This window comes from Schistocerca gregaria, chromosome 3, assembly GCF_023897955.1.
Source record: "Schistocerca gregaria isolate iqSchGreg1 chromosome 3, iqSchGreg1.2, whole genome shotgun sequence".
Lineage (NCBI taxonomy): Eukaryota > Metazoa > Arthropoda > Insecta > Orthoptera > Acrididae > Schistocerca > Schistocerca gregaria.
Window position 1 is genome coordinate 71,191,573 of NC_064922.1, and position 14,185 is coordinate 71,205,757.

Below are 14,185 nucleotides of genomic sequence, written 5' to 3' on the forward strand. Positions count from 1 at the left end.
TAATGATCGAGAAAAAAGATCACCATTTGAATGTGGGCTTGATCCAAAAAGATCAGCACGAATACCATTCTCAATACGATTCTTCCTAATCGCAGTAATCTTTTTAATTTTTGATGTAGAAATTGCACTAATTCTACCAATTGTAATTATTTTTAAAACTTCAGACATTATAATCTGAACAGTATCAACAATATTTTTATTCTAGTTCTATTAGGAGGACTATACCATGAATGAAACCCAGGAGCATTACAATGAGCAGAATAAAGGGTTGTAGTTAAATATAACATTTGGGTTGCATTCAAAAAGTATTGATATTATCAATCAACCTTAAATAGAATAAGAAGCGAAATATTGCAGTCAGTTTCGACCTGGAAGATTGGTATGTACTACCCTTATTCTTATTAATTGAAGCCAAAAAGAGGCGTATTACTGTTAATAATATAATTGAACTATAATAGTTCCAATTAAGGAAATGTAAAGCCAATATGAAAGCTGCTAACTTTTTATATTAGCGGTTAAACTCCGTTAACATTTCTAAAATTTATATAGTTTAAATAAAATATTACATTTTCACTGTAAAAATAATATATCTATATTTATAAATACTTAAAAGTAAAAATACTTCCTTAACATCTTCAGTGTCATGCTCTAATTATAAGCTATTTAAGTAAACGAAAAACAATATTACCGAAATAAATATTCAAAAAATAAAAGTTAAAAGATAAATCTTGAAATTAGAATCATATCAACCTTGAATATAACCAATTAAATAAATAAATAATCTATATAAACCTTGACCACCAAGTAATTCACCTCAACCATAATCAAATGACTTAGATGAATAATAACCTATTTTTAAAGGAATATATCTAATAAACTTAGTTGAAAGAAAAGGTATAAATCATATAGAACCAGCAAATCTAACAAAAGAAAGTATACTTAAAGAAAATAAATTATGAGAAAAATCAAAATTAGAAATAAGATAACCTAAATAAGCACCTAAAATAACAACTGTAATAGTTAAAAACTTTAAATAATAAGGTAAAGCAATCACATGAGGAATAGGAAAAATTAATCAAGATAAAAGACTACCACCAAAAACAGCAACAAACAATAGACCAATTATTCCAAATGAAATATAATAACCCTTATCATCAAAAGAAAATCTAGAATAAAAATTATTATCACCAGATATTGAATAATAAAACAAACGAAAAGAATAAGAAGCAGTTAAACCAGTAGAAAAAAAATAAAGAAAAAAAATTAAACAATTAATTCATCTTAAACAAACCATCTCAAGAATTAAATCCTTTGAATAAAATCCCGCTAAAAAAGGTATTCCACACAAAGATAAACTAGAAACATTAAAACAAACTGAAGTTAAAGGTATGAAATTAACAATTGATCCTATAAAACGAATATCCTGAGAATCCTTCAAATTATGAATTATTGAACCTGCACATATAAATAATAATGCCTTAAATAAAGCATGAGCCAATAAATGAAAAAATGCAAGCTTTGGATAACCTATAGCCAAAATTCCTATTATTAAACCAAGTTGTCTTAAAGTAGAAAGAGCAATAATCTTCTTTAAATCAAACTCAAAATTAGCGCCCAATCCCGCCATAAATATAGTTATACAACCAATTAAAAGTAAAAATCAACCACAATTATAAGTATCCAATATTGGTCTAAAACGAATTAATAAATAAACACCAGCAGTAACAAGAGTAGAAGAATGAACTAAAGCAGAAACAGGAGTAGGAGCTGCTATAGCAGCAGGAAGTCATGAAGAGAAAGGAATCTGAGCTCTCTTAGTTATAGCTGCTAAAACAATTAATATAGTAATGAGCTTTATTTCAAAAGAATTAGAAATAAAATCATAATAATAAATATAATTTCAACCACCAAAATTTAACATTCATGCAATAGAAATTAAAATAGCAACATCACCAATACGATTAGAAAGTGCAGTTAATATACCAGCACTATAAGATTTTACATTTTGATAATAAATAACTAAACAATAAGAAACTAAACCTAAACCATCTCAACCTAATAAAATTCTAATTAAATTAGGACTAATAATTAAAAACCTATAGAAAGAATAAATATTAAAACAATAATAATAAAACGATTTATATTCTTTTCACCAGATATATAATCCTCTCTATACTAAATAACCAAAGAAGAAATATATATAACAAAAGATATAAAAATAAGAGATATTCAATCCAAAATTAAAGTTATAACAACTATAGAACCATTTAAATTGAAAAGCTCTCACTCAACAAAAACTCTATAATCAATTATTAAATAATAAATACCTAAAATAAAAATTATAGTTCTCGAAATAAACAAAGAAAAAAAACTCAAAGAACAAATAGAAAATAAATTCACGGCCTAAGATGAAAAACTTCATATCATTGATTCCACAAAACAATATTTTTAATTAAAATACTTAAGCAAACTAAACAAAGAAATATTCACCCTTTAAACAGAGAATATTTAATGGCAATCAATGTAAAAGTAAAAGATGATATTCACGAAAATAACCAAGAGAACAAGTATAAACACCAGAATAATAATTCCCATGCTGAGAATAAGAATATATATACAAAGTATAAACAGCTCTAAAAAAAGATAAAAAAATCAAAGCAAAGAATCTAAAAGAAGATCAAGATATAATTCTATTTAATAATCTAATTTCACCTACCAAATTTAAAGAAGGAGGAGCAGCCATATTTGATGATCTTAAAAGAAATCATCATAAAGCCATTCTTGGCATCAAATTAATTATACCCTTGTTAATTAATAATCTTCGTCTACCTAAACGTTCATAAATAATATTAGATAAACAAAATAAACCAGAAGAACATAAACCATGACCAACCATTAGAGAAAGAGAACCTACACAACCTCATCAATTCATAGTCATCAATTCACCAATAACCATTCTTATATGAGCAACAGTAGAATATGCAATTAAAGACTTTAAATCAACCTGACGAAAACAAATAAATCTTACAGTAACACCCCCAGATAAACCTAAAGACAATCAAAAATAATTAAACTTTAAACCCAAATAAGAAATAACCTTTATAACACGAAAAATACCATAACCACCTAACTTTAATAAAACACCAGCAAGAATTATTCTACCTGAAATAGGGGCCTCTACATGAGCCTTAGGAAGTCATAAATGAACCAAAAACATAGGTATCTTAACTAAAAAAGCCAAAATTATAAATACATAAAACATAAAATAATAAGAACCAAAATCAACCAATAAAGGAAAATATAAAGTATTAGAAAAATCATAAACCTTAAATAAAACTAATAATAAAGGTAATCTAGCAACCAAAGTATAAAAAATTAAATAAACACCAGCCTGCAAACGCTCAGGTTGATAACCCCAACCCAAAATTAAAAGTAAAGTAGGAACTAATCTAGCCTCAAAAAAAATATAAAAAGAAAGAAGACTTAATCTAGCAAATGAACAATAAAGCTTAATTATTAAAATCAAAACCATAAAAACAAAAAATTAGAATGATATGAACTTAAATAAACTGAACCTCTAGCAGTGATTATTAAAGAACAAATCCAAAAACTAAGTAAAATTAAACTAAAAGAAAAATAATCAATACCAAAATAATATCTAATTATATTCAAATCAGCATATGAATAAACACAAATTATAAAAACAAAACCCGACAGAAACATTAAAGAATGAACCAACCATCAACAATTATTTAATAAACAAAGAGGGATCAAAAAATTAGTTATAAATAAATACTTTAACATAAAGATAAACCAAAAGAATTAAAAAAATCATTACCATGAGAATGAATTATTGAAACTAAAATAGAAAGACCTAAAGCACCCTCACAAACAGAAAAAACTAAAAAAATAACAGGAAAAAATAATCATAATCAAACTCAATAAGAAAAACAATAACTAACATAAATAAAGAAAGAACAATATATTCTAATCTCAAAAGAACCATTAATAAATGTTTACATTTAGAAGAAAAAACATAAACACCAGCAAAATAAATCAATAAAGAAGTAAAAATAGAGAATATAAACATTAGTTTTAATAGTTTAAAAAAAACGCCGGTCTTGTAAACCGGAAATAAGTCCAGCCCCCACTTTTAAAACTTCAGAGGTGGAAAAGCTTCCATCATCGGTCCCCAAAACCGGCATTTTAAATAAACTAACCCCTGAAATGATCAAAATAATAATTATATTATTATCAAATGTAATAAATATTAATTTTATTAAATTAAGACACCCAATATCAATAATGCTTTTTATTATCCTTCAAACCTTCCTAGTTGGATTAATAACAGGAACAATAATAGAAAGATATTGATTATCATATATTTTATTTTTAACATTTCTTGGTGGTATACTAGTATTATTTATTTACATTACAAGAATTGCATCAAACGAAATATTTCAGCCTAAATCAATCACTATAATTATTACATTAATAATGTGAGTATTTATCATATTAATATTAATTATTCTAGATATATCTATATTTATAGACTTTTTCAAAAACACCGAAACTATAAATATTGATAATTCAATCAATTATCAAGAAATAACAATATCTTTAGAAAAATTATATAATAGACCAACATTCATTATTACAATAATAATAATAATTTATTTATTTTTAGCACTACTAGCAGCTGTTAAAATCACCAATATTAATCAGGGACCTATTCGTAAAATAAGATAATTACTAATGAATAAACCCTTACGATTAAGACATCCTTTAATTAAAATTATTAATAACTCTTTAATTGACTTACCTGCCCCAACAAATATTTCATTTTGATGAAATTTTGGATCCCTATTAGGGTTATGTTTGGTAATTCAAATCGTAACTGGACTATTTTTAGCTATACATTATACATCAAACATTGAAATAGCATTCAGTAGTGTAGTACACATCTGCCGAGACGTAAATAATGGTTGAATTATCCGAACCTTACACGCAAATGGAGCATCTATATTTTTTATTTGTATTTACTTACATGTAGGACGGGGAATTTACTATGGATCTTATATATATATATATATACATACCTGAATAATTGGTAGAGTGATTTTATTTTTAGTTATAGCAACTGCATTTATAGGATATGTCTTACTCTGAGGCCAAATATCTTTTTGAGGTACAACAGTAATTACTAATTTATTATCAGCAATCCCATACTTAGGAACAGATTTAGTCCAATGAGTATGAGGAGGATTCGCTGTTGATAATGCAACATTAAATCGATTCTTCACATTCCATTTTGTATTACCATTTATTATTGCTGCTATAGCAGCAATTCATTTATTTTTTCTTCACCAAACAGGATCTAATAATCCTCTTGGACTAAATGGAGATATTGAAAAAATTCCATTCCATCCATACTTTACCTTTAAGGATTCTATTACATTTGTAATAATAACATCATTATTAATTATACTATGTTTAATTAATCCTTACCTATTAGGAGATCCAGATAACTTTGTACCTGCCAACCCATTAGTAACACCAGTTCACATTCAACCAGAATGATATTTCCTATTTGCATATGCAATTCTACGATCTATCCCTAATAAGTTAGGAGGTGTTATTGCATTATTTTTATCAATTAGAATCTTAATAATTTTACCATTTTATAATAAAACACCATTCCGAGGCATTCAATTTTACCCTATTAATCAAATTTTATTCTGAATTATAGTAGTTGTTGTATGCTTACTAACGTGAATTGGTAAACGACCTGTTGAAGAACCTTATATTATAACAGGTCAAATCTTAACAATTATTTACTTCACATATTTCTTAATTAATGTCCATGTCGCAAACGCATGAGATAAATTAATTAAGGAATAAAGTTAATTAGCTTAGGAAAAGCATATGTTTTGAAAACATAAAATTAGAAGTTTAACTCTTCTATTAACTTTTCTCAAAAATTTCACTAAACAAATGAGATAAATAAAATCTTTAAACCAACAAAGAAAATAAAAAAATTCAAAGATAAAGGTAAAAAACTTTTTCAAGCTAAGTACATTAATTTATCATAACGGAACCGTGGTAATGTTCCACGAACCCAAATAAAACCAAAAGATATAATAGCAAGCTTAATAAAAAATATAAAAGAATAAAAATCACCGCCCAAAAAAATTAAAGCCAGTAACATTCTTATGAAGACAATTCTAGTATATTCAGCTAAAAAATTAAAGTAAAACCATCCGCACCATACTCAATATTAAATTCTGAAACTAACTCAGATTCCCCTTCAGCAAAATCAAAAGGAGTACGATTAGTTTCAGCTAAGCAAGAAGCAAAACAAGCTAAAGCTAAAGGAAAAGAAATAATAATAAATCAACAATAAAGCTGATAGTTTATAAAATCAAACATATTAAAACTACCAATTAAAATAATTGAAGACAATAAAATTAAAGCTAAACTAACTTCATAAGAAATTGTTTGAGCAACAGAACGAAGAGAACCTAATAATGAATGATTTGAATTAGAAGATCAACCAGCAATTATAACAGTATAAACACCTAATCTAGTACAACATAAAAAAAATAAAAATCCATAAGAAAAAGAACACATATAAGTTAAATAAGGAAAAATTACTCAAACGGCTAAAGAAATCATTAAATTAAAAACAGGGGAAAAATAATAAAGTAGGTAATTAGATATAATAGGAATTGGCTGCTCCTTACAAATTAACTTAATAGCATCTCTAAATGGCTGAGGAATTCCAACAAAACCTACCTTATTTGGACCCTTTCGAATCTGAATATAACCTAAAACCTTACGCTCTAATAAAGTTAAAAAGGCAACACTAATTAAAACACAAATAACCAATAAAAGAAAATTCAAAATAAATATAAATAAATCATAAAGTATCAATACTATTTGTAGATAAAATCTACATAAATGAATTCTAAATTCAACACATTAATCTGTCAAAATAGTAAATAAATTAATATTAATCAATATAACAAAAAATATTTTAACCATATGGTCCTTTCGTACTAATATGGATTAACAATCTTAGGATAGAAACCGACCTGGCTCACGCTGGTCTGAACTCAGATCATGTAAGAATTTAAAGGTCGAACAGACCTAATCATTGGGCTCCTGCACCCAAAATTTTTCTTAATCCAACATCGAGGTCGCAATCTGCTTTGTCGATATGAGCTCTCAAAAACAATTACGCTGTTATCCCTAAGGTAACTTAATCTTATGATCATAAATTATGGATCAAAATAACAAACATAAATAAATGATATAATAATGAAGAGTTTATCTATTCTTCATGTCACCCCAACAAAACATCATCATTAAATATAGAAAGACAAACAAAAAACTATATAAAAGTAAAATGTCAAGCTCTATAGGGACTTCTCGTCCTAAAGAAGAATTTAAGCCTTTTGACTCAAAAGTTAAATTCAAAAATTTATTAAGAGACAGTTGATTTCTCGTCAAGCCATTCATTCCAGCCACTAATTAAGAGACTAATGATTATGCTACCTTTGCACGGTCAAATTACCGCGGCTCTTTAAAAATACGCTCAGTGAGCAGGCCAGACCTCAAAATATAAACAAGAGGACATGTTTTTGATAAACAGGCGGAAATCAATTTTGCCTAGTTCCTTATAATAAGTTCACAAGGTAAAAATTTCATACAAATAAATATACTAATTCTATCATTATTACAAAAATTTTAAAATTAAATTAATAATCTTAATAAAAAACCTAAAATATTTATAAAATCAAAATAAAAAATAATGAACTAAAACGTAATCTTAAAGATAGCTGGTTTAAAGCTTACTATTATATTTCTATAAAATAAATTATAGGTTATTAACTACAAAGCTTATCCCTTAAAGAATAAATAAGTTAATATTTTTACTTAAAAAATTAAATAAAAACAAATAACTTTAAAAAATTAAATTTTTTCTTAAGAAACTAGATAACTTGGGAAACGATTAACATCTCATTTCTATAAATAATTTAATAATAATTATGATACATTAACTATAAATTATTTATAAATCAACCCAAATCGAGACAAGTAAAATAAATACTAAAATTTTGATAAACCCTGATACAAAAGGTACAATAAATAAAATCTACTTAAAAAAATTTAAAATAATATTTCATAAAACACTTACATTACCAATAAACTATAATTTAAAAAATCAATTCTATAAAATATACTGAGACAAAAATACAATAAAATTATTTATATTAAATAATTAAATTTACAAAAAATAAATATAATAAAATAAATAATCAAGATATCCTGATTTGCACAGAAAAATTTTCAGTGTAAATGAAACACTTTACTAATAAGTTATATCTTGAAACTCTTCCTAGATACACTTTCCAGTACATCTACTATGTTACGACTTATCTCATCTAAATTGAAGCTACTTTAAAATAAAATAGAATAATCAATAATGAGAGCGACGGGCGATGTGTACACATCTCAGAGCCAATATCAGTTAAATTAAATAAATTAAATTACTATCAAATCCACCTTCATTAACAGTATTTCACTATCAAATCCGTTATAAACAAAAATCTATTGTAACCCACCTCCTCTTAACTATAAGCTGCACCTTGACCTGAAATATTTTATAATTATAAATCTTGAGAATTATAACTCTAAAAAGATTCTCTGATAACGGAGATATACAAACAAATAAATTAAGTAGAGTAAATCGTGTATTATCAATCATGGGGTAGGTTCCTCTGAATGGAATGAGATACCGCCAAATTCTTTGGGTTTAAAGACCTTAACTAATAGTACCCTGGTAAATATAATTAACATTTAAAATAATAGGGTATCTAATCCTAGTTTATTATTTAAATTTCACAGATTCATAAAAAGGGCCACAAATAAATTTTAACATTTCACCTTACAAATTTATATTTCAACCCTAATAATATAAACAACTGTTTTAACCAATAATATTCACTTGTATCAATCGTATAACCGCAGCTGCTGGCACGAATTATGCCGATACTAAATCAATTGCTAAATCCAAAATCACTTGATAATTAAATCAAATTACTGCAAAAAGAACATTTAGTCTAACAAAACTTACATATAATACAAAGAAAAAGTGAATAAACAAGCAAGAATAAAACTTTTAAAAATTAAAAATAAGAAAATTTTAAATCTATTAATTCAGGAAAAAATAAAAGATTCAAATATTTAAAGAAAAAAAAAGAAAAAAACCACAAACATTAACAAAAAAAAAGAAACGCCCCTATGTATGACCACAACAACTTCTCTATTATATATAATTAAAGATTATATGGAACATGTATAGCAATAAATGTATTATATTCTTTCTTATTTAATCTTTCTTTTCACTAATAAATAAAGAAAGATTAAATAATATAATAAATATATTTTATACAATTATGTAATTTAATATAATATGTTATTAATATGAATTCTTTTTTTTATATTACGTTAACTTTCATATATATTAGTTAAATAATCTAATTATATATAATTAACATAATTATATTATTATAATTAATATAATTATTTATATTAATTATAATATTGTATATTTAAATTAATAATTTTATTTATTATATCCAATTATAATAATATTAAATATTAAATTACATATTATTATATATATTATATTATAATAACCTATTTTAAGCTAAAAACATAAGTAGCTATAATCCTAGGTAAATAATTGCATTAAAATAATCAATTGATAATGGTAAGATGAACTTATAATACTTTAATTTCAATTAAATGTAATATATTAATATAAATTATTTATTATATATATATATATATAAAAAATAAAATGAGCAGGATAAATTAATCCTAATTAAACAAAATAATACATAAAAGAATTTCAAAAAAAAACTTTCGATTTATATATTAAATAAATGAAGTGCCTGATTAAAGGGTTACCTTGATAGGGTAAATAAAGTAAATAAAATTACCTTCATTAAAATTACATAAGATAGAATTAAACTACCTCCTTTAGTATCAAAAACTAACGTGCATCATACACCTTAATGTAAAAAGGTAAGCTAAACAAGCTAATGGGTTCATACCCCATTTATAGAGGTATCAATCCTCTCCTTTTTAATGACCAACAACTCTACAAAACTTCTCTTCCTATCAACATAATGATAGGAATGATCCTGTCCATTTCATCAAATTCCTGATTTGGGGTTTGAATAGGACTTGAGATCAACTTACTTTCATTTATTCCGCTCCTAACAAGAAATAAAAATATAATAATAAATGAATCATCAATTAAATATTTTATTGTCCAAGCAATAGCATCGACAATATTATTATTTTCAATTTTGCTGATTCAAATAAAATATCCCATGGGATGGGAAACAGAATTTATCCCATCAATAATAATTAGATCTAGACTATTATTAAAGATTGGAGCTGCACCTTTCCATTTCTGATTTCCAGAAGTTATAGGAGCATCAAGATGAAATAATTGTTTAACATTAATAACATGACAAAAAATCGCCCCAATAATGGTCTTATCTTATTGTATTCAATTAAGAACTTTTATTTGAACAATTATTATCTTAAGAATTATTATTGGAGCAATAGGAGGTTTAAATCAAACATCCTTACGACAACTTTTAGCATATTCATCAATCAGACATCTAGATTGAATAATTAGATCATTAACAGTCAGAGAAAACATCTGAGAACTATACTTCATTATTTACTCACTATTAAGATTAATTATAGTTTTATTATTTAAGCAAATAAATTTATTTTTCATAAATCAAATTTATTCAGCCAGAAATATAAAAACCGAAATTAAATTCATAATATTCTTATCTTTATTATCTTTAGGTGGACTACCACCATTCCTTGGATTCTTACCAAAATGAATTGTAATACAATCATTAATAGAAAACAATATAACAACTATTATAACTATTATAGTTGTATTAACTACAATTACACTCTACTACTATATACGTATTAGATTCTCAGCTCTAATTATATCATACACAGAAAATTCGTGATCTATAAAGATAAAGTCCCAAAAATCAAGAATCATTCTTCCTATAACAGTAATAATTTCAACAATAGGATTGATTTCAACATCAACCTTAATTTCATTATACTAAGGACTTAAGTTAATCAAACTAATAACCTTCAAAGTTATAATTAAAAGAATAATCTTTTAGGCCTTAGTAAAATTTTACACCTCTAGAATTGCAGTCTAGAATCATAATTGAATATAAGACCTAAATATGATAAGAGAGAAAACATCTCATAAGTAGATTTACAGTCTACCACCTAAAATTCAGCCATCTTACCGCAAAAATGATTATTCTCAACAAACCATAAGGACATTGGTACTTTATACTTCATATTTGGAGCATGAGCAGGAATAGTAGGAACATCAATAAGAATACTTATTCGTGCTGAACTTGGCCAACCCGGATCTCTAATTGGGGATGACCAGATTTATAATGTTATTATTACAGCTCACGCATTCGTAATAATTTTCTTTATAGTAATACCTATTATAATTGGTGGATTTGGTAATTGACTTGTTCCACTAATAATTGGTGCACCAGATATAGCATTTCCACGAATAAATAATATAAGTTTTTGATTACTACCACCTTCACTAACCCTTCTTCTTACATCTTCTATAGTAGATAATGGTGCTGGTACAGGATGAACAGTTTACCCTCCTCTAGCAGGAGCTATTGCACACGGGGGTGCATCTGTAGATCTAGCTATTTTTTCACTGCACTTAGCAGGTGTATCATCTATTCTTGGTGCAGTGAATTTCATTACAACAGCAATTAATATACGATCAGAAAGTATAACTTTAGATCAAACACCTTTAATTGTATGATCTGTAGCTATTACAGCATTACTTCTCCTTCTTTCACTTCCAGTTTTAGCAGGAGCTATTACTATATTATTAACAGATCGAAATTTAAATACATCATTCTTTGACCCTGCAGGAGGGGGTGACCCAATTCTATATCAACATCTATTTTGATTCTTTGGACACCCAGAAGTTTATATTTTAATTCTACCGGGGTTCGGAATTATTTCACATATTGTATGTCAAGAAAGAGGAAAAATTGAATCATTTGGAACATTAGGTATAATTTATGCTATACTATCAATTGGACTAATAGGATTTATTGTATGAGCACATCATATATTTACAGTAGGAATGGATGTTGACACACAAGCATATTTTACATCAGCAACAATAATTATTGCTGTACCTACAGGAATTAAGGTATTTAGATGATTAGCTACATTATATGGAACTAAATTCAAGTTCAATCCACCATTATTATGAGCTCTAGGATTTATTTTCCTATTTACAATTGGTGGATTAACAGGATTAGTATTAGCAAATTCATCACTTGTTATTGTATTACATGATACATATTATGTAGTAGCCCACTTTCATTATGTATTATCTATAGGAGCAGTATTTGCAATTATAGGAGGTGTCATTCAATGATATCCACTATTTACAGGATTAACTATAAATAATACATGATTAAAAATCCAATTTACAATTATATTCATTGGAGTAAATTTAACATTCTTTCCCCAACACTTCCTAGGATTAGCAGGAATACCTCGACGATACTCTGACTACCCAGACGCATATACATCATGAAACGTAGTATCAAGAATTGGGTCTACAATTTCTATTGTAGGAATCATTATATTCATTGTAATTATATGAGAAAGAATGATTACAAACCGAGCAATTATATTTAGAGCTAACATAAGAAGATCAACAGAATGACTACAAAATAACCCTCCTGCAGAACATAGTTACTCAGAATTACCATTAATCTCTAGATTCTAATATGGCAGATTAGTGCAGTAGATTTAAGCTCTACAAATAAAGGTTTGACCTTTTATTAGAAAATATTTATTAATGGCAACATGATCAAATTTATCTCTTCAAGATGGAGCTTCACCATTAATGGAGCAATTATCATTCTTTCATGATCATACTATGGTCGTATTATTATTAATTACAGTAATTGTAGGTTATGCCCTAAGTTATATATTATATATTGCCTATACTAACCGTAATATACTTCATGGACATTTAATTGAAACAATCTGAACAGCTTTACCAGCAATTACATTAATTTTTATTGCCCTTCCATCATTACGACTATTATATTTACTTGATGATTCAGTAGATGCAATAATTACAATTAAAACCATTGGACCACAATGATATTGAATATATGAATATTCAGACTTCATAGACGTAGAATTTGACACTTATATAACACCAGAACATGCCCTAGAAAATGATGGATTCCGACTACTAGATGTAGATAACCGAACAATCCTACCAATAAATACAGAAGTACGAGTATTAACAAGAGCATCAGATGTTCTACACTCATGAGCAGTTCCTGCATTAGGGGTTAAAATTGATGCAACGCCAGGTCGGTTAAATCAAGGAACATTCACAATAAATCGACCTGGATTATTCTTTGGACAATGCTCAGAAATCTGTGGAGCAAACCACAGATTTATACCAATTGTAATTGAAAGAACTTCAGTAAATTTATTTATTAAGTGATTATCTAAGATAATTTAAGGAGTTAGTTAAAATAAATAACATTAGAGTGTCAATCTAAAGTAACTAAAAAAAATTAGTACACCTTGAAATTCATCAGATGACTGAAAGTAAGTAATGGTCACTTAAACCAAATAATAGTAAATTAATGACTACTTCTGATGGGGAAATTATATCCAAATCCCTCAAATATCCCCTCTTATATGATTCTCACTATTCATTATATTTTCAGCTACATTAATCTTGTTTAATCAAATAAACTTCTTCTCATTTAAACCTAACCTTATTAAAAGAGCAGAAAAAGGAACAATTGAAATAAAAAACTTAAATTGAAAATGATAACAAATCTATTCTCAACATTTGATCCATCAACTAACATCTTTAATTTATCATTAAATTGAACTAGAACATTTCTAGGACTATTATTAATCCCATCACTATTTTGACTTACACCATCACGAATTAACATTATCTGAAATAAACTAAATTTAACCTTACATAATGAATTTAAAACACTTCTTGGACCAAAATCATTTAATG

At 26.3% G+C, this 14,185-nt stretch overlaps 1 protein-coding gene across 1 annotated transcript; it reads right to left on the bottom strand.

Moving 5' to 3' along the window:
• Nucleotides 1-668: 668 nt before the first annotated feature.
• Nucleotides 669-2,391, bottom strand: LOC126354503 (NADH-ubiquinone oxidoreductase chain 5-like). The gene has a single exon (XM_050004226.1). It carries the CDS (start codon nt 1,625-1,627, stop codon nt 1,277-1,279), a length of 351 nt encoding a protein of 116 aa, XP_049860183.1. The 5' UTR covers nt 1,628-2,391; the 3' UTR covers nt 669-1,276.
• Between the last annotated feature and the right edge of the window lie 11,794 nt (nt 2,392-14,185).

Bases quoted from the DNA above. Each gene is read 5' to 3' on its own strand.
- LOC126354503 (XM_050004226.1), bottom strand. From the start codon at position 1,627: ATGGCGGGATTGGGCGCTAATTTTGAGTTTGATTTAAAGAAGATTATT.